This window comes from Lissotriton vulgaris, chromosome 4_1 (assembly GCF_964263255.1).
Source record: "Lissotriton vulgaris chromosome 4_1, aLisVul1.2, whole genome shotgun sequence".
Classification (NCBI taxonomy): Eukaryota; Metazoa; Chordata; class Amphibia; order Caudata; family Salamandridae; genus Lissotriton; species Lissotriton vulgaris.
The window spans coordinates 37,717,088-37,738,274 of record NC_141691.1 but is presented as its reverse complement, the minus strand read 5'-3'; the positions used below and the strand labels follow the sequence as shown (position 1 = coordinate 37,738,274).

At 43.6% G+C, this 21,187-nt stretch overlaps 1 protein-coding gene across 1 annotated transcript in view; it reads right to left on the bottom strand.

The window, feature by feature from the left end:
* LOC147718298 (nicotinamide N-methyltransferase-like) overlaps positions 1 to 21,187 on the bottom strand; it is a 66,586-nt gene that overhangs the window by 31,992 nt on the left and 13,407 nt on the right. The window contains exon 2 of the mRNA XM_086966685.1: positions 479 to 686. Within this exon, the coding sequence (XP_086822811.1) occupies positions 479 to 686 (208 nt within the window). The remainder of the gene's footprint in view (positions 1 to 478; positions 687 to 21,187) is intronic.

The window sequence follows — 21,187 nt, the reverse complement described above, 5'->3', positions numbered from 1 at the left end:
TGAGGGGGTAGATTTACTTTGCATTAGTGAGGTGGGTTTGTTTGATGTTACAATGTTTTTATAAATATCAGATGCAACCTATCCGAATAAGGTAGGCTCTTGCTTAACTTGGTCCATCAGAATAGACATCTAGAGACATCTGAGGTCACTGGCGATCACTTGTCCCAATCAAAAAGATGAATGCACAGGTCAGGCATCGTTAAGTAGCTTTATTCTATCTTGTGCAACCAGATTCCAAGTCCTGTCAGCAACTGCCAGAACATGGAATTGTGAGTAATTGAGTCAAGGTATCATGTAACACCATGTGTAGCACAAAGAAGACTACCCATCTTCAGACCTCTACCTAAGCAGCGACATCAGCACATTCTTAAACTCTCCCTTGGCATGTTTACTTTACTTTATCATCCTCACACTCTTTCTAAGGCTTATGAGGTGAGAGTCTGAAGAGGACAATAAGGTAAGGAAATGGGATCCTTACCCACTGCCCTGAAGCTCACAAATCTTCTTTATTATAAGACTTGAGTCCAAAGCATCAGGTTCATTCTTCAGCCATTTCTGTATCTCCTGGATCGATTTATCCTCTGAGCAAGCAAAGGTGACCTTGTTGAAGTACTCACAGGCTGGGAGAGTGTAATATATGTGAGGGCCATAGGATAATCCAATCAGGGAGTCTCCTTTCACACTACCTATTTAGAAAGAAAAATGTTTTATGCTTGAGTGAACAGAAATCGATAATGTGTTTCATGTCATTTCCTTATCAGCAATTGAAAGTAAATGGACATGTCCATTTTAATCATCATTAATATTAATATGTTACATATTGTGGTCTACTCAGAACAGATAAATCTACAACATACCCACTTAGGCTCTGATTTCACCTTTATAACTTCCCTGATCTACCACCTTATGGCCAATTCCCCTACGACCTGTCATTTGGGATGCAGCTGCAGTATCTGGGTGGTGGGAAAGTGTTAAGAGTATCAGTTACTTGTATACATTTCATTCTTGGTCTTCAGTGAGGAGTGGAGGATTTTGGACTTGTAGATGGAGCTGCCTCTTTTGACAGGACAATTATCAGCAACACTACAGCATCCCAATTCTAAAGTATTCTTGCAGTGAATATGCAAAATATTTATCAACACAGCCATGGTGCTGTTATGAAAAGTTGGGCAGACAACATTATTTACCTCTGAGATATGTTTTTTTTTCCCCCACACTCTCTATTTAATGTTTCCCGATTTCCTTCTCTTTCATTTCTATTCTTTCTCCTTCTTCGGTTGTTTTTCGCCTCTCATGTTATGCAGTTGTGATGCTCCACTCTCTTTCCCTCTGTACCTCTCATTCACAACCTTTCCCTGAAACTGTCTCACGCATTGCTTCTTGTGTCTTTCATATTAGCAGACTCAACCTGTTGCTCAGATATACATTTATCATAAATAAATAAAAGGACAAGAGGCATTTGGCAAACCAGGAACAAGTCTGTTTAATTAACAACAGGAGCTAGGAGAGTCTTGACAGAATGCAACTGAGGAAAGTCTCTTGATGTACAAAGTTTGTGGGTGGTTTTATACACATCTGGTGAGGTACAATAAACTCATTTCTGTATTCTTGTAAAGCATCTCAGTCGTAAATTAACATGTTTGGGGATCTGATAAGGACACAGATGACTCTTTCCTGAGAGAGAGCTAGTGTGGGCCACTTTTTATGTGTCCAGATGTCCAGCATGAAAAAAGCGTGATTACTACGTGTAGTGTGCATATTGTGTTCTGATAAGTAGTTTGTGATATTTTTTGAGATTGTAATCCTTTGTCCAAACTTGTTTTATTGGGGCTAATTACAGCTGACCTGTTTGTGGTACAATTTTCTATCACTGGGATTGATCAAGGTTTTCCCTATAGCCTCAGGCCAGAGGAAGCTATGTATAACACTTAGAGCTCAGTGAGTCTGATAGTTTGTTACTGTCAGCTTGGAGGACAAGAAATGATCAACAATTTGTGTGGAGAAATAGGGGTGTCTTGTCAATTATTGGCCTTGTGTTCCAGACAAAAGCTGTGCCCTACTCACCAAAGTCTGAAATCCACATTATACCCTATATCCCACCTAGGGGCAGTGTGTACTGACTGCCCCTAGGTGGAGAAGTGTGGCTCAATGGTTAGAGCGGCAGACCCTGATGCAGAGGTCTAGCCCGGGACCAGGGTTCAATTCCCCGCCTTGGCGGGTCTTGGGCTCAAAAATTCCATGGACCTGATAATTCTCGCCTCAGTGCCTATTCCAATCATGGAGTCCAACTCTGGGCAATAGCTTGCTTAATCTCCACAACGGCCCCCACAACGCTGAGGATGCCTGGCCTCCACCTTGGGGGATGCCTAGGAGTGGACGCCTCACAGGGAAAGCCAGGATGGGTTCCACAGCGGTATTCGAACAAGCGCCTTGAGACCCTTGCGGGTGAGTAGTGCGCTATACAGGTATCAATTTGTTTACATTTACTGCCTAATGATGAGCATTGTAAGAAGAAAAGAACAATAAAATGCTTTTAACTTCTTTTAGACGCGGCCAGATGTGAAACAAGCAGTCCCTAAGAAAACAAATTGACTAAAAAGTAAGATCGCAGTGGTAGCCCTATATAACACTCTGGGCCCATGTGTACCTCTGTAGCGTACCCAAAGTGGTATCCTGCTAGCAACCTGGGACGAAGAATGGCTCTGATCCATGCCTAAAGGTTCTAGCAATCCCCTACTGCCTCCTAGGGAAGAAGCATCCCCTTTGACCCCCACAGTGGTCCCAAAATAGTAGTAGCCACTTTCACCTTCGCTAGCATGCTGACTAGACAAAAAGCAAAAAATGATCTACACTTGTCCTAGTTTGCCATACACCACTTACTGGGACTAAGGATCAGATGTAGTCTTATACACTGTGACGGTTGCTTCCGGATGGACCTCCACGTCCTTGATTCAGCAGATCTTCTAATGAACTATGGTGTCTGCTGACCAGTCTTTGTTTGTAAAGATGAATACATACGGGTCAGGGTACTTGTCCTTCAGCAGTACCTGGGCTAGATAAAACAACCTTTCTTACTGGCTCACCAAAATGTTGCGTGGTTATGAATTTACCTTAAAGATATGAAATAAGAGGCGTTTGTCAAAAGAGGAACATGTTCTTTTAATTTAAATAGCGGCCCAGGCAGTCTCGACAGAATACACCTGAGGAAATTGTCTCAATGTACAAAGTTTTTGGCTGTTTTTTATTCACATCTAGTGAGGTATACTAAACCCATTTCTGCATACTTGAAAAGCTTTTCAGTCACAAATTATCATTTTTGGGCAGCTGATAAGGATGCAGATAGCTCTTAAACTTGGGGAGAGCTGATGTGGTCCAGCGTTTCTGTGTTCAGTTATCCAGCATGAGGAACAAGTGATCACTATGTGTGGTAAGCATCGCATGCCCTGATTGGCTGAGTGTTTCTATCTATATGTGTTATCTGGCTTTGTGGTATTTTGGGGAATGAGAGCCTTTGGCCTAATGTGTTTGCTTGATGACAATTACAGCAGACCTGTTTTTGGTGCAACTATCCACCTGTAGGATTAATCAAGGTTTCTGTTGGGTGAGCATTTGTCTTTTGGGTTAAGAAAAACCCCACCTGTGACCTGTTATTCGATACGCTTGGATGTGGGTTGCAGGGCCTGTGACCACTCCTGAAAATAACATGGCAGTCACTGGTGTCATTTTTATCAATATTCTCAGTAATTTGTTTACAGTTGTCATAGTGGACATTGGTATTGTTTTTACCAACATCGACATAGTTGTTTATTTCTAGAGCATGACGTACATTGACAACCCTTTTACTGGTAATAATATTGTCATCAATACATGGATTATGGCATACATTGATATTGTTACTGTTGGTATCAGCAAGGTTGTGCAGGCTGAGGTGACGGCAAACGTTGACATTGCATTTATTGGTATTGCTGTTGTTGGGCATGCACATATCATGGTACTCATTGACATCGAATTGACCCATTCCAAACAGATACATGTATGCTACAGGCTTTTAAGAACATCGGAAGGTTATAGAAAAAATGTCTATATACAACACTGGCCCACAGGTCTCAAGGGTAAAGAGGGGGCAGGTGAAGGGATAAATCCTCCCATCTAATATCCACAATCAATACTTATCCAACCCAAAAAATAGAACTAAAGCATAATGTGTAGACACAGTTCTCAGTCTGAGGGATGATCAGTTGCTTCTACCACTATTGGGAGCAATACCTCTTTGTATAGTAACCCACACACACTCTAGTAGTGTCATGCTTTATCATCGGGTTCATCCTGGCTCATAAAGGCCTGGGTGGCTCAACCATATTTCAGGGAGCTCTTATGAGAAATAGCCATGGGGGTTAAAGATTAAAAACAACTACACACTCCAGATATCCCTTTAATATGGAGAGATGGTGATTCCAGGATAAAATGCTCCTCTGACCCTATAGATGCCAAAATGTACCAGCCAGTAAATGGCCCTATGGGTCCATGGCTTTCTTCAGGGCACACGTAAATGATAAATCCCTCTCTGGAGTTATCACAACAGTATGTCAGTTTAAAAATGGGTTTAAATGTAAATGTAAATGTAAATGTCAAGGTATTTGTAGAGCGCACTGTCACCAAGCGGTTTCCTGGCGCTATTACTCATACCGCTGTGGAACCCCTCCTGGCTTTCCCTGTGAAGTGTCCACTCCTGGGCACCCCCAGGGTGAAGCCAGGCATCCACAGCGCTGTTGGGGCCGGTGTGGAGGTTAAGCAAGCTATTGCCCAGAGTTGCAGCGTGGGACCCATGATTAGAATAGGCACCGAGGCGAGAAATCAGGTCCGAGGAATTATGAGCCCAAGACCCGCCGAGGCGGGAATTGAACCCTGGTCCCGGACCAGAACTCTGCATCAGGGTCTGCCGCTCTAACCATTGAGCCACACTCCTCGAACAAGAATACATCATATGGATGTATTTATCCTTCAGTAAGTGTTCACATTCAAGTTTTTCCAACCAGACCTTGGTGGAGTGCACACGTCTCATGAGTGCAGAAAAACAGGGTGGTCTTATAGTCATAACACTAAATTATACCTGGGAGTCAAAAAAGGGGGTAAGTCATTCAACATGGATCACAAAACCAATATCATGCAGATAACACCAGTGAGAACACACCATGCACGCTAGTTTATGCTGGCCAAGTCGAGGCTCAAGAGCATATGGAGAAAATTATTCCCATCAGAAGCCACACTGTACCGCCCTCTTTCTCATCATTTGGGTTCTCCTTACCCAGGAGACAAAACGGCCGGTCTGATGTTACCGTGACCGATAGATGTGACAAGTGGGTAGTATATGTTGTTTCAAAATTAAAGTGGCTACTGAAAAAAAGCAGTGTATTGTGATAAGAGTGAAATAGTGAGGGGTTTTATTAAAATTAGGTGAATCGGGTAGAAAAACTAATTTTATTAGTATCTCCCAATCCCTAAGGTTAAAAAGCAAGTGCAAGTGCGGGTTTGAAATAATAACCGTACTTGTTGGTGGTCAACATGTTTCTGCATCAAGAGAAAAAAGTTTCAAATGCATTCTTCAGGACCTTGTTGTGTTATAACTACTGATTTGTGTGAATAGTAATAAAATGATATCACCTGAGAATCCCAGGTTGTGTGTTCAACCATATACTGTTACCGCATCATACCAAACGGTAGGTGGGGTGAAGCTTCTCAACCATCACGTATGGGTGAGTGTCTATATTGGAATTTACTTTCTGGTATGTGTGAATGCGGCACCATCGCACTGTGGTTTTAATTGACAAAAACCACGTGAATATGATACATTCATGTTCTTTTTCTTTTTCTTGTTTGTTTGTCTTTCTGTTTGGATCCAATACCGTTTGGGTATTGGATCCTGGGTAAGGAGAACCCAAATGATGAGAAAGAGGGCGGTACAGTGTGGCTTCTGATGGGAATAATTTTCTCCATATGCTCTTGAGCCTCGACTTGGCCAGCATAAACTAGCGTGCATGGTGTGTTCTCACTGGTGTTATCTGCATGATATTGGTTTTGTGATCCATGTTGAATGACTTACCCCCTTTTTTGACTCACAGGTATAATTTAGTGTTATGATATTGTGTTTGGGGCGTGAACCTGGTCGGTCGTTAAATCTGCCCTTAGACCCTCCTCTCATTGTTTGTTGTGTATGGTCTTATAGTCAAACAATCGTCAAAGATCCGACCCCCCACTGAGACCTACTCAGTTCTGCACTGAGACCTACTGCCATGCCATGAGGTATACTTCTGGACATGTGGATACTCTGCCAGAAAGAAGGACTGCTGTGCCGCTGAAGGGCTGCCACTCTGCTGGACTGCTGCTCTGGAAGAACTGATGTGCTGAACTGCCTACTTCCCTCTCTGCCTGGGTGAGAAGGGCTGGGCCTACACCACCTGAACCCAGAGTGACTCCATTGGTCTGTCTGCTTGACTCCTGTTCTGAAGTCGCAGGGACACAAAAGACTTCCAGCACACCAGCAACAGTACCTGGACTCTGCCAGCTGTGTGGCCTGCCCTGCCAAGTGGTGCCAAATTCAACCCTGGGCCCTTGGAAGTTGTTTTTTTCTGTGCTAGACTTGAAAAACTATGCATCGGCTGCACGGCTCAATGATGACACATCATCTACATCCAAGGTGATTCGACGATGTAGCACCTGTGAGTTGCATGTGACACATTGTCTACGAATCGTACGAATCCTCAAACCAAGGAACTTTTCCAGCAGAACAAGGCTGGTCTCTGTATTCATCCTGCAATCCATCACAGTGGGACTGAAATTTCAGATTTGACCTGGTCAAGCATGACCAGGAAGCCACAGTTGACACCTTAAGCTTTTAAGTACTATACTTAAAAACATTCTATAAAAATCATAACCCCAGTTCTACTTTTTGGATTTTGGCTGTTTGATTCAATAAATTAGGTTCTATTTTTCTAAGCGGAGGTTGATAATTTTTGTTTTGTTATTTTTTACTGTTTTACTGTTTCAAGTGTTGCAGACATACTTTGCACTTTCCCTCTAAAGTCCGCCTGCTCTGTGCCAAGCAACCACAGGGTGAGCCTATGTTAATTTAGAGTGTACTTCTGACTTACCCTCAATAGGATTATGGTTCCCTATTTGGACAGGGTACATACTTTGCCAACCAGAGACACATTTTCTAACAGGGTACTCTGTGACAATGTGGCTTGTGCTCAGTCCACCATTATTTGAACAGTGGCGAAAGAAATGTACTTTCCATATGGCGTACACTATGCCTACCACATTCCGATCATGGATAACGGTGTGAAGCAGGCCTTAAGGAATGATTTCCTGAGGTAAAGAGAACAATTTGTGAGGCTACTTATCTAGTAAAGAAGTGGACCATGGAAGTTAAGTATCCATGCATAGCCATTGAAAGGTTTAGGGCAGCCCCACCTAAATCAATTTCCCAATACTACAGTTGTGTATGCTGCAACATAATGCAAGTTGTAAAACATAGGGCTGTGTTGAGATGGGCACTGGGGCAGTAGAAATAAGTCCCTGCCTCTTTCCTTGCTTAGAGTAGACTCAGCAACAACAACATGGTTTAATAATTCTAACGTGCTGGAATGCAATTATCAATGTGCAAATACAGCAGCCTTGCCATTTCGTCTACAGGAGATGAAGCTGAGGCCGCTGTTTCTCTAGCAGTAAGACTTTGAATGGCGGTCAATGGAAAGTCAAGGAAAGATTTCACTCTTACCATGGTGATTTGACAGTCAGCAGCAGACACAGTGTATGTTACCATCTGTATCTAGTGTGTAAACAGATTAATATACCAAGTGTGAGTTTTGCTACTCATGTTGTATGGCTGAAGAACCTGGTCATTTGTATTCACTCTGCCTACATACTTGTTGTATGTGGGTGGAGTGAATACTTCCACGACGGTCCAAACTCTGAACAGCTTGTTATGATATAGATGGTCCTGGGGCAATGCAGCAGAATTATAATTTCAATGCAGCAAGCACTGCAAAAACAAAAAACAATCTCTGCTCATGTTTGGTGAAAAGATGCGTGTTAGCCACATTTCTACAAGTAAACCAGTAGGACTGCAAGCATGGTTTGTGCACTATCCTCATTTTGAGCTTAAGACCCAATAAATTCTTCAAGTACTCAATTAAAGTAGGACTACACCAGGGTGCTCTAGACTGAAGCTCCAGCATTCCTCCATGTTCCCTTAGAAATTGTGCTGCACATAAACTTGTTCCCTCAACAAGAAAAAGAGACAGATGTAGTAAATCAGCCTCTTATTTGATTGATCAACTTTACATCAAATTAGATTGCTGCCAAATGTGATTGCTCTCCGGGTTAGTCTACCCTGCTATGGTGGCTCCTTTGTACAGACTGTGTTTGCAAAGGGACATCTCAATTGCCAGGACCAAGTTCCTCAGAATCGCATATAACAGTGAAGATGTTGCAGTCCAAATCATGCTGCCGCTGCAAGACTGCTGCTGGCACACTACCAGCACGGTGGTGAAGTTAGAATGGCTGTGTTCTCCCTACCGCTGACTCTTCAGCCTGGTAGTACAACCGCCAAGGACATAATCTGGGCCTAAATCTGGACTTCTCTGTATGCCTTTGAGGCTTTTGACCAGAGGCCAGAAGCATCTCTTCGGTATCCAGCAGTTGAAACTCCAAATTATCCGGCCCCAGCATTTCACTTGTATGTTTGCTCTGCTTAACCAGTGTAATAGCATCACAGTTCCGATTCTACTACCTGCCACACAGTTTCTTTTATAGCTGTATCTGAAGACTGCATTTGAGACAAGTGTGCCAACCAAAGACTTTAACCTAGTGTTACAGAACATTTGCTTGTTAGAGCATCATTCAAGACCCACCAACTTCCTTCAAGTTGTGTGGGTGCTATATACACTTTGTCTATTTCCTAGTATTTTTAGAACTCAGGTGCTCTCAAGTTTCATCTAAATGCACGGCAAAATGTATAACGACAACGGAAATTCCAGCGTCTTCTACTATGAATGTGTAGTAGAATATGTGTGTTTCTTAATAACATTTAACAGCTCTATGTTATTCTTGCTTGTTTTGCATTGACACCACGATTGACTGGCTGTCGACAAATTGTCATTTTTACTGTGCTTGACATCTTGAGTTGGTACATAATGAGATAAGGAATTCCAAGTCAATTGTGTAAATATATGCCCTGTATTGAAAAAATATTGCTGTATATATATTTTGACTTCTCTACCATTGCAACCTTATGCGTAGTGTATCACAGCATGCACAGCTGTATGTCAATTATAACAATATAAATGTTGTGGCCTAATTATTGTGTGTAAAAATATATATTATTTTATTAATTCTAATTTTTGATAAATGGCACAAGATGCATAGGATGAGTGGAGGATGAGTGGAGGTTTTGCACAGGAGAAAGTTGCAAAATTGTTACCAGCTGTTATCTACTGGTATGCCGTCAGGTCCAGGGGTCTGCCACTCGAAATGGCCTCAAGAGAAGGAATGATATCATATGCTTCAAACATTTTGTTTTTGAGGTTTATATAGCGTGAACTTGAACTGAGAAATCAGGTATCAGAGTGCTTTCCATGAGCAGCAGTTTTGTTACAGATAGACACATTCATTTTTTTTGTTTGTTAGGCACAGGGAGAGTAAGCGAATTGCTCAGAATCACAGGATGTTGAGTGTCATTGCTGCGACTCGAACCCAGTTCCCCAGCTTTGAGGTCAAACCCTCTAGCTGTAAGGATATATCCTCTCCCCATAATGCAAGGGGATTCCATTACTAGGGGCAATCCCTCAGCGGTACCTAGGGTATAAATTTGTGAAGTGTTCAGACCAAACAAATAGAGATATATATTTTGTAGGAGGGATGCGGAGCAGTTGCCACCCCAAGTTACCAAAGACCAAAACTTAGTAGAGTCATTGGCAGAGAATGCTTCCTTCAGCTCCTTCTACCTCTGTTCATCACAATCTCTTCTGAATTAAACAGACTAATATTGTAATATTAATAATAATAATAATAATCATAATAATTAACCTTGAATTTGTAAAGCGCACAGCTACCTCTGAAGTGTTTTCCTGGCACTGGGGGCCATTGGGAAGATTAAGCGAGCTATTTCCCAGAGTCACATGGAGCTGGGCTGACCTGCTGCCAGCACCGGGGATCGAACTGTGTACCCCGTGGTCCGGAGTCAGGCATCCTGGCCACACCTCTTGTAATTCTTTCTAGAAGAACAGATGTGAGCATTTTCCTTTCATTCAATGGCAAAAATTCAGGAGTCTGCTCATATGTTTACATTCCTTGTTAAACCAGGTACTAGGGGTGTGGGCATTCTGCTGAGTGAGTGAGAGACATAACAACAACAAAATATGGCAAAATGTGCTTAGAAAAGTTAATACGTGGAACGCTTAATGATGTGTAAATCAGAGCTACTGACAGGTAAAATATCAGGGAGGGCAGCTGCTTGGCTTTATTTGAGATGGCACGTATAAGTAGATAGGGAGGGCAGGAGGGAATCAGATGGATGCCTACCACGGAGTGAGAGCATGCTAAGGCAACATGCATGGAACCTGACCCACTCTCAGATTTACATAGCATCGTAAACCTGGGAATGCATCAGAATCCTAAGCCTCCCATAGGATTGGTGCAACAAGGAACAATACTTGTACTCCTATGGCCACCATTTCTCATCCGCCTTATAAGCTAATCTAACACCGTCTCTATCCAGGGGCTCAAAGGTGGTGTTGTCCCTTGAAAGAATTAGAATGGAATATTGTTGGTTCCGTTCCAAGTAATACTCAAGAAATTAGACAATTGTCGATGCCAGATCACCCTTGACACCTCTAGCATAGAAACACTAAATTTCTTGTCGTTCTCTATTTCAATGCTAGGATCTCAGTGTTGAGATGATGAATTTTACAATTCAGAGATGCTCTGAACCAGAGCGTTAGCCCTCCAGAGGGTCTCCCCAGCGAGCTTGGTTTTGCTTGGATGTGGAAGTTTAAGACACCTAAATCACTCTTCATGAAACAGACAAATGGTGTGCTTGTCAATGAACTTGTTCCATTCAGGTAATGCTATTTTTGACTGAAATACAGCCACATTTAATGAGATGAATGCTGCCAATGGCAACTTGTGCACTATTGTAATCATGCTGAAAGGACTTATCTGAACCAGGGTCCCTTGAGTGGATATGACAACATTAGTATCTAGTGAGCATGCCAAAGCATTGTGTTGTTGGACATTCGCACTATGGGTTTTCTTAACGCTATATTCTGTATGATGGCCGAGGGATGGCTCTTAGCCTGAGGGTCCAATCAACAAGCTAGTATCAGATTATGGTGAAATTATGCAAGGAGTTAATAATTGAATTCTAGATGGGCACAGTCAATCTAATTCACGCATAAAGAAGATCCAAGTGCAGGGCATGAGATGTTACATGCGGTGCTAGAGGACCTGTTGCCTGCCCACTGATACTTAAAATTAATGTTTGAATTGTTAGAACATCACCTAATGTCAAAAGCCACCACATTGTCTAAGCATGGGCGAATTTTGCTAATTCGCGGTTCACAAATTTGCGTATTTGCAAATTCGCAATCCGCAAAACCTGCGAACTCTCGCAAATTTGCGGATTTTTTATTTTTTTTGTGTTCGCAAGGGTTTCTGCCAGTTTGCAAGAATTTTGTACCAGTTGGCAATTGCGAACTTACTTGTCGGCTCGCAACGGCCGCGACTATGTTGTTTCTACATCTGGTTCATCATCACAGGTTCACAGCACCCTCTGTTTCACCACTGCCACCCTCTGGTCCACCCATGCCACCCTCTGGTACATCACTGCCACCCTCTGGTTCATCACTGTAGATTATGGGGGTGAAAAGCAAGCACACCTGCCCTGCTTCAACTGACATGAATTAATTTGGGGTTGATTAATGTGTCACCGAATTTAAACTTTCAGTCTGGCACCTGCTTCCTTATCTGTAATTTGCTTTCGGTTGTAGGGCAATTTTTTTCTCACAACCTTTGTGGCCTACTTGTAGCTATTCTATGAGCCTGCTGTGACGGTCAGAGCAGGGTCATAGAATAGTTGCAAGTAGGCAACTGAACTCTGGAGGGGCCCCTCAGGAAGCACTACAGGGAATGGTTACTAATGTTGAGTTCAAAGTGTTGCACCTGCTGAGTGCTTTCAGTTTTGCAAAACTCGTTTTTCTGCAATTTCGCGGGATTCACGGGGCGAGAATTCGCACAAGCTCGAATTCGGAAGCAAATATGCGATTTGTTTTTTTGCAGCGTGTTAGTTCGCAAGGTTTTGTGCGTTTTAGCGAGCCGCTTGTAGCGCAACGGCGCAAAGTTACCCTCACGGTCATTCACGGGCACGGCCATCTTGTTTGCATGACGTATTTCCGTTTCCGGGCGCGATGTGTGATCTCGCAAAGTGTGCGGCTCGCAAGTACAAGTTCGCGTGTGATCGCGAGGAAAATCTCACGCAAACTTACCCATGCGGTCGTGAACGGGCACGGCCATCTTGTTTCTCATTCATTGCTAAGGTTATAAGCATGCTTTCTGTATCCTCTCTGAATCTCTGCCATCCTTTGCTTGTTTGAAGTTTTTTTTTAATCTATTTTACTTATTATCTATCCCTCTATTTTTCTAGCTCTATATTTTTGTGTTTTCTGCTACTTTTGGTTAATTTTTAACTCATTTTTTTAACTCTTCTCTTTTCTTCTTCCCTATTCTAATTCGTCTTTATTATTTACCTTCCTTTCTGCCCAGAACATGGTAAAGGGAGCCGGGAAGCATCCTGAGAAGGGGAAGAGTCCTGCACCCCGTGCCCGGCCCCCGTGCGGGCGTTTGAGGGGGGAGAAGGTCACAGCGGGGGAGATCTTCAGCGCGGAGGAGGTGGCCGCACAAGTTTTTTATGTTCAGCGCCGCCTCCCCAGGACCATCATGGCAGGCGGCAAGATCGCTAGCGGGTACGGGATCCGGGAGCACCGGAAGCGGTGGGAGAAGGTGTGCCGGGCCATGTACCAACACTCTCGGGTCCAGCGCACCTACAACCAGGCTACCCACCGTTGGACAGATCTCCTGGACCGGGAACGCAACTTGATCGACCTGCTCGGCTTGAGATCCCCGGGCTTGGTGAGTAGTAGTAGCTATTTCTTAACTACTCTATTTTCTCCTGCTCTGTGTGTTATTATATTGCAAATGTTTGTTTTTTACCAAGAGCAATAATGCTGCTGATTACATTGTAGGTAAATTCTACTTCAAAATCTTTTGTGCATTTCAGGTGCACAGCTCTCCTTCTCAGTAGCGTTGCTACTATGCTTATTTGTTTTCGATTTTGTGTTCATTTCATTGGCCTGAGAAATTATGTATTTGTGTAGTTTAAAGAACTGCGTAATGCTAGACACTAAGGGTCAGATTTTTAATTACCGTCGCATCCCTGCAAAGTAGCAGGGATGCACCAGTAATTATGCACCACACCACCACCAACCATGGTGCGCCGTATTTACAATGCGGCGCACCATGTGCCCAAAACGTCACTGATGCGTTACGCATCTGTGCCGTAAAGGCGGCGCATTGCTGGAGTTGCGTCGCAACGATGGCGCTGCTCCAGCAATGCTCTGGGGTGCCCTATCTTCCCAATGCTGCATCAAGCCATACGTCTGCTTCAAGCAGGCGCAGGGTTTGAGTCACGCATCATTGTCCTAAAAGTGACTGATTGAAATCTTGTAGATTTCCCTCAGCCACTTTTAGGATGCGTTCCTGCGGGAACGCCCTCCCTTGTGCCGGAACGCCCCCTGATGGCGCAGGGCTTTACAATGTGATGCATCTCCCATATGCTTCACATTGTTATTATGCACCGCCCTATGGCGCCTCTTTTGTTCTGCCGCTGCGTCACAAAAGTCACGCAACAATGGAGCAAAAGAGCCGCAAGATGCTTGTAAATCTGCCCTTACAGACTCAAGTCAAGTCCTTCCTTTGTAACCTGGCAATAAGAAGAAATAGTGGTGGTGGATTCATAGTTTGAGGATTATAATGACTGGTTAATGTAGAAGGAAACTTTTTAGTGTTGTCGCTGATCTGCAATCACGATAGACTCTGTCTGTCACTTCGCGTGCTGTGGACTGCTGCCTGCCAGTCCTAGGCGAACCTTTTTAGTAGTTTGTTTAGTGAGTTACATAACTTTCCAAGTCGACGTTCCGCAAATCAAGCAATACTAATATCGTAGTAGACCACATGAGATAGGTCAATATATCCCATGGAATAGTTGTCTATTTACTATTTCGCCAAAATATTTTGTTATTGTTCTTTTGAAATATTTGATTTGGTTGACAAATATCATCCATGTTTTCTGGTCTTTCCTTCTTTCATGTTGTACATCAGCTTCCCCCCAGGGGCAAGAGGGCATTGGAGGAGGCTGCTGCTGCTGCTGAACAAGGCCAGGATCGGGCAGGCAAGGGCTCCTTTGCTGGCCCCGGTAAGTTAATTTTAATATAGAGTACCTATTTTTTCCTTGCGTTCCTCATTCTATTTTTTCTAAATCATCTTTGATATTCTTGTAGTCTGTATCTAAATTCTTATCCTGCCTCGACTATGACTCCCTGTGGTATTACTAGATTATGCTTATTAGTCTGTTTGTGTAGCTAACTAAGATTGCACATTTGGCAAAAGGTGTAAAACGAAACTCCCATTCTAGTCAGCAATAGCTCTATGCACTGAGTGCAGTCCTCTGGGATTGGCCATAATGTATTTTCAAGTCTTGTAAATGTTTATGCTTTGACAATTACCAACAATAAAAAGGTGAATGACCACCAAGAAAGAATAAGATACTACTTTACTTTTGGTTTGGATAGGAGGGCAATCCATACTACTACTGTTGCAGGGACAAATCTGCACAAACAGAACTATGGACACTAAATAGTGCATTGTTTATCAATTATAATAGGCGCAGGTAGACTTTCCACATACCTCATAGATATCAGACTTTGAAGAACCCTTAATCTCCTTACTGACTAGATAGTGTTGCAGAGTCATTTAGCTCCCGAATTCATTGATGATTGATCCCCAGTGATGATTATCCAACGCAGGACAAGAGTACGGAGTCAGAGTCCAGAAGTGTCAGAGGCACGGACTCATGCTTGCAAATTGCAAAACCTTTTGTCATTCACTCATGACCAAAAAACACACAGTCTATTTAAGTTTTAAAGCTTTATTAAAAGTACAAATATTTATTAAAATCAAGCTTGTCGTAAAATATAAACGGTTGATTAAAAATGGAAAAGTGCTTATAGTCATTTTTTATTTCACACATTTATTGTGGGCGAGCCGAGCCCTCACCAGGTTTGAACTTTAATTTTTCTTTTTGGTGCTGAATCAGTGGTCCCTTCGTCCTAATGATTTCTTCTTAGAAGTGAAGCTTCTGTCTGTTATATGAAAAATGGTGCTTGTTAAAAAGCAAGCATTCAGCAGTTGTGCCAAAAAGTGCAGCAAGACAACACCCTTCCCTGGAAAAAGGGACATTTTTACTTTAGAGTGGACAGTCACAAATTATTAGATTGGTTTCTGTATTCACATTTCTTCATTCCTAGACAAAATACTAGTGAGTGGTGTATGTCTATGACATCTAACATTCTTAAATGTACTTTGTATGTGGAACATCTGGTGCTGGGCCCAGCGCGGAGGTGGAAGAGGAAAGCTCTGGGAAGGAGGCGGTGCAAGTGCCGGACCAAACTGCTGTGCGGGTTGCCATGGTAGTGGCGGGCAGTGGTAAGCTCTTATATTCCTTACTTATTGAGATTGCAGACTGCATAGTGTGCTGCTCCCCGTGAGAAAACGTAAGGTTTGTCCAGATGAGAGACATGATGAAGAATGATTGACATTTAGGGGCCTATTATGATGGCGGACGGACCTGAGTCCGTCTGCCAATATAGAGTAGGAGGGACCGACCACAGGGGCAGCGGCGGTCCCTCCGTGGTAATTAGGATGTGACCGCCACCGTGGCGGTCACATCCTGTATTTTTATCATTGCGGCGGGTGCTGCTTGAAGCAGCACCCGCCGCAATGATAAAAATGTATGTTGTGCATTTGCATGCACAAAGCGGCAGGCACCACGCGGTGCCTGCCGCTTTGTGCAGGCAAATGAAGGGGGGTACTATAGGTACCCCCCATGTGCACCCCCCACCCCCCTTTACCTCTGGGGGCCCGAAACGGGCCCCCAAAACAAAAATCCGTATGCCTTTGCGCGTCGGAAATGCCGCCGTGTAAAGGCATGTTCCTCCAGACATCCTGATATGGCTGGCGGTGTCTGATAGACACCACCAGCCATGTTAGTGCTTTTCCGCCGCGGACTGGAGGTGACCGCGGCGGAAAAGCTGAGGACTGAAAAACGATCCCCCAGCCATCCTAATCTGGCGGAGGGTCTTTTTCAGTCCGCTGCCGATTTCCCGCATCCTCCGGGCCGGCGGTGGATTCTGCCGGCCCGGAGGATGCGGGAAATCCGCAATCCTAATCTGCCCCATAGTTTGAATGGATGGATGCCTGGATCATGGTACTATCTGACTCTTATATAGCATATGTGTATCTAGAGAGAGTAGAAGGTCAGTGGATGAACTAAGTGTTACTTTGAAGAGCATGTAACACCGCACCCGCACATCCGTCCCAGTGTAGGAAAGGCAAGGAAGAGAAGTTGTAATTTTGTCCGAATACTACCATGAATAGTAGCAGTAGTTTGTATTGCAAGCACAGCATATATCCGGCTATTACGATGGCCACTCACTACCTCTGTTAATAAGTTTAGTTAAACTCAGTCATTCATGTGTGGATGTATCACTGTTCACTCAATAAAAAGCAGAGCACCTAACGAAATCCCATATGTAAGCAAATACATACCATGTTCAGTGATAGATAATCAGATTATTTATCTTCTTCATTTTCATTTTCTAGTATTCATTGGCACTCTAGGGTGAAAGTTAAATTAATTAAGCAGTAGCCCTTGTAATAGAGTCTTCCCAGTGCCACCCGTAATAGAAAAGTAAGAGGATCACCACCTGCATGTACTGGACTGGTACAGTAACGCAAGTCTGTCTCACTCATCATGGCGGGCGTCTGTTTTTCTCGGGTGCAAGTTGACTGCGCTGGCATTATGCCGGCTTGCAGAAGTTAGCGTACCAATTTTGCTAAACAAGAGAGAATAAGAAGAATAAGACTGGTGTACTGTCATAGTCGACTCTAATGGAGTGAGTCCATAGTGCTCGTAGAATTGATTCCTTAAACTCCCACTAATGTTAGAGCAAGGGTGAAGAAGTGGGAGGTTAGATAGATATTGGCCACAATAGTTACGTACTGCACTTGCAAGTTGCTAGTTCTACTGTGACACAACTTTCTGCTGAATCATTTTGTGTTAATCTTAAAGAGCATTGGTTACAGACTATGTCTTTCTTTCTTCGTATAGATGCTCCTTCCAAACCAACCCGGAAGGAGCTGGCTAGACGAGCCCGGCAACGGAGGCTGGAGGCCACTGTCGCTGAATATCAGCAGCTGGTGGCCCAGGAGGAGGGGGACATGCAGTCTACAACAACATCTACCGGCACAGCTGCATCCTTCTCCGTGCTCCCTGGGTCACCCAGTCAGTGCAGCAGGTCTCCAGCGGTAAGGAACCAGGGTACTGCTGCCGCAGCCACCCGCCACCGCCGAGCAGCAAAGAAATCAGCTGCCCCCCACAGCAGTTGCAAAAAACGGATGCACCGCCTTTCCCTGAGGGTTTCCTACCTCGAGCAGGATCTGCTCAACACGAAAACCCTGCTCGAGACCCTCCGCAAGGAGCATTCCGACCTGGCCCGGAAAGTCAACAGCAGCAGCCAGCAGTAGGAAGAGACTGTCCCTTGCCCCTTTTTTAAAGACTTCTGGGGGGTGGGAATTGGGAGTTGGGTTTTTTCACTTTTTTGGACTTTTCACGGACATTCGTTGGGGTTAGGGAGTGGGGGTGGGTCGGGTCTTGTGGGAGATTATTTTTGTCAGGGATATAAATATACTTTAAACTTTATCTTAGCATACATGTTTTTTTTTACTGATTTTGAGGCTGGTGGGTGGGGGTTTAACAGTAACTTTGTTTTCGTGAAACTTAAGTGGCATCTTGATTCAAGTTGTGTAATGAATTGCCCAAATGTTTTCAAAACTAAGTGCCTCTCACAGAGCAAGTGAATTCAATAGTCCTAGGACTTTACAAGTACTAGCGTCAGTCTCTCGTCTCTCCTAATACTCCATTATACTTCCTCCCCCAAACAATTTTCTTACCTGTAATTTGTGTTTGGAAATAGGGCTAGGCACAGGGCTGGCTGCACGGCAAATGGCGATTAAGGTTGGCAATCCTGGGCGAATGAAATATCATCATTGCGTTGGAACTAGTGGTGTTACACAGTGGCAGTTGCAGCATCTGAAAAAAAAGAAAATGAAACCTTGTTTGTCCTTACCGTAGCATTAGAACGGTACGATAGAGAATATAGCAGTTGACAGTACACTAGAACAGTACCACAATGTAGCCTAACAAATGGTAAAGTATTGAAAGTATAACTAGTACTTGCGTTGAATTTCTTTGACATTGGCTACTACTACAAGAAATAGTACCGAAGGTGAAGGACACAGCAGCGTAATAATTTGCCACGTCTAGGAGGAGGATGTTCTTGATGACCTATCAAGTTGATGGCGCACATGAAAATCTGCTTTCATTTGCCAATAGTGACTGAGTGTCAAGCTGAGTAAGAATAGAATATATCCTCGGATTCCTTAACCAGCCTGTTGCTATGACCTCATTCTCCCCAGCCAGTGTGTGGAATTATTGCTGTCATTTAGTCACACATCAATCAAAACCACACAGCCCGGGGAAGAGGGTTAGGGTTTGGAAAATGGATGGGAATGGGGGATTTTAGGAAAGTTTTGTTGAGAGAAGAAAAAAAAAAGCACAGCATGGACAAACAATTGAATATAAAGAAATCTTTGGGTACAAAGCTAACCATAAATCTTTTAAGTGACATAAAGGAAGTGCATGCACTACTGCATGCAGGGTTACTGAAAAGTAAGTAGTACTTTCAACAACCGTGAATGACAGAATGCGACAGTACAGGGCTGCAGCGTTTTCACTTGCCTATCTCTGCACTCAGAGAAACACTTCTTAAATTAAATTAGGTTTGAAAAATAGCAGAAGTAAAACCTATAGAATGGCTGTAGGGATGAATTTAGAAGCAGAGATAGATCCAAGAAATGCAGAGTCACACTCATAGAAGTTCACTGCAATAACATTACTTAAAAGATAATTAGAAAAGAACGGATACTGTATCTGTATGTTGTTGTAGTTGTCCTGTTGAATTTGGCAAGTTGCACGCTTCAAACCATTCCTCTTATTAGCGGGACTCCTTCATTCCAGCTGACGCTCCGTCCATCAATGTTGGTGACCAGAAGACACCCTGTCCACTGCCTGCCTGGCGGATGCTGAATTGCGGCTCACTAATGTGAAGCCTGACTTCATCCTTTTTTGCCCATTGCACAGACTGAAACCCGGCCTATAATTATTGATGGAAAAACAGGAAGTGATATTAGTACACCACTGGCAATTAAATATAAGGTATGTACGCTGTGGAGTGCAAAAAGTCACACTTTGAGTTTCCTAATAGAAGACAGTACAATATTTTTGAAAGTGCGAACTCTGTCTGAGTCTCCTTTTGAAGGATAAATAAGTATGGGCAAATTAATTTAGCGTATCTTCCCCTCAAGCTAGGTGTACTGTAAACTGTGTTTTACAACAAAATTAGACCTTCCCAGCAGTGCTCCCACCCAGACCCTTACTAAAGCCAGTCGCAAAAATGTAGAAGACCCCCAATCAGATCTCAAACAACGAGGCCTAGTAGAAAACTGGTGACAAAATGTACTTTGAAAGTAAAAGTAGGCCCAACCCCCCCCTTACCCACCGTGGATTGTATTCAAACCACTTGCAAGGAAGCAAAAGTATCCATACCTAGCATCGCTCCAAGACTCGCAAACCCCCCCACAAACAGCCCCTCAGACAAACACATGCAATACAAATACTGCTAACCCTAACGAGCCCTAAGTTAAGAATAGTGGCAAACACTTTCTTTAACTATGCCAAATCCCCCCTTTACAACCATGGATTTTCTTCAAATCACTTGCAACTAAAATTACACATTCCCACAAGTGCTCTAAGACCCCAGAACTCAGTTGTAAAAATCTAGAACACCCCGAAGCACATGCAATCCTGCTGCTAGTGCTAACCCTAACGAACCCTAAGTTACAAAAAGTGTCAAAAGGCTTTTCCGCATGGATTTTCTCCAAACCAGTTTTATCCAGAATTAGACCGTCCAAGCAATGCCCCAATACCCGCCAACCCACCCGCAAAAAAAGCACAACACCCCCAAATAGCCAAAAAGCAAAAATGGAAAATCTCATACTTGTAATATTTTTCTGCCTTCTATCCAAACACGCTTTGCAGCTAGGTCATAACTTCCGTTTTCCACCATGGATTTCCTGAAAAGCAAATGCAATCAAAATTAGACTGTGCCAGCAGTGCTCCCAGACCCCAAAAACCACCCACAAACACCCGGAACCCCCCCAAAGAGCACCTCAAAGACAAGCAAGTCAGCAAAAACACAAACAAAATTTCGCCTGCGATTTGGTCCAAACCAGTTTTATCCGGTATTAGACCTTCCCAGCAATGGCCACAGAGCCGTCAACCCAGGCCAATACAAGTAGAAGACCCCCAAAGAGACAAAAAGCAAAAGTACAAAAATGGGGACTAAGTCATTTTCAGGGCAATTTCCAAAATCACTCCGCGCCCGCTCTGCAGCTAGGCCCTAACTCCCCTCTGCCACCATGGATTTCCTTCAAACCTCTTGCAATCAAAAGTATCCATACCCAGCAGTGCTCCCAGACCCCAAAACCCACCCACAAACACCAGGAAGCCTCCCAAACAGGCCCCGGAAACGCTAAATTGAGCGAAATGTCAGAAAAAGCAAAATTTTTTCTTCATGGATTTGGTCCAAACCAGTTTAATCCGGTATTAGACCTTCCCAGCAATGGCCACAGAGCTGTCAACCCAGGCAAAAACAAGTAGAAGACCCCCAAACAGCCA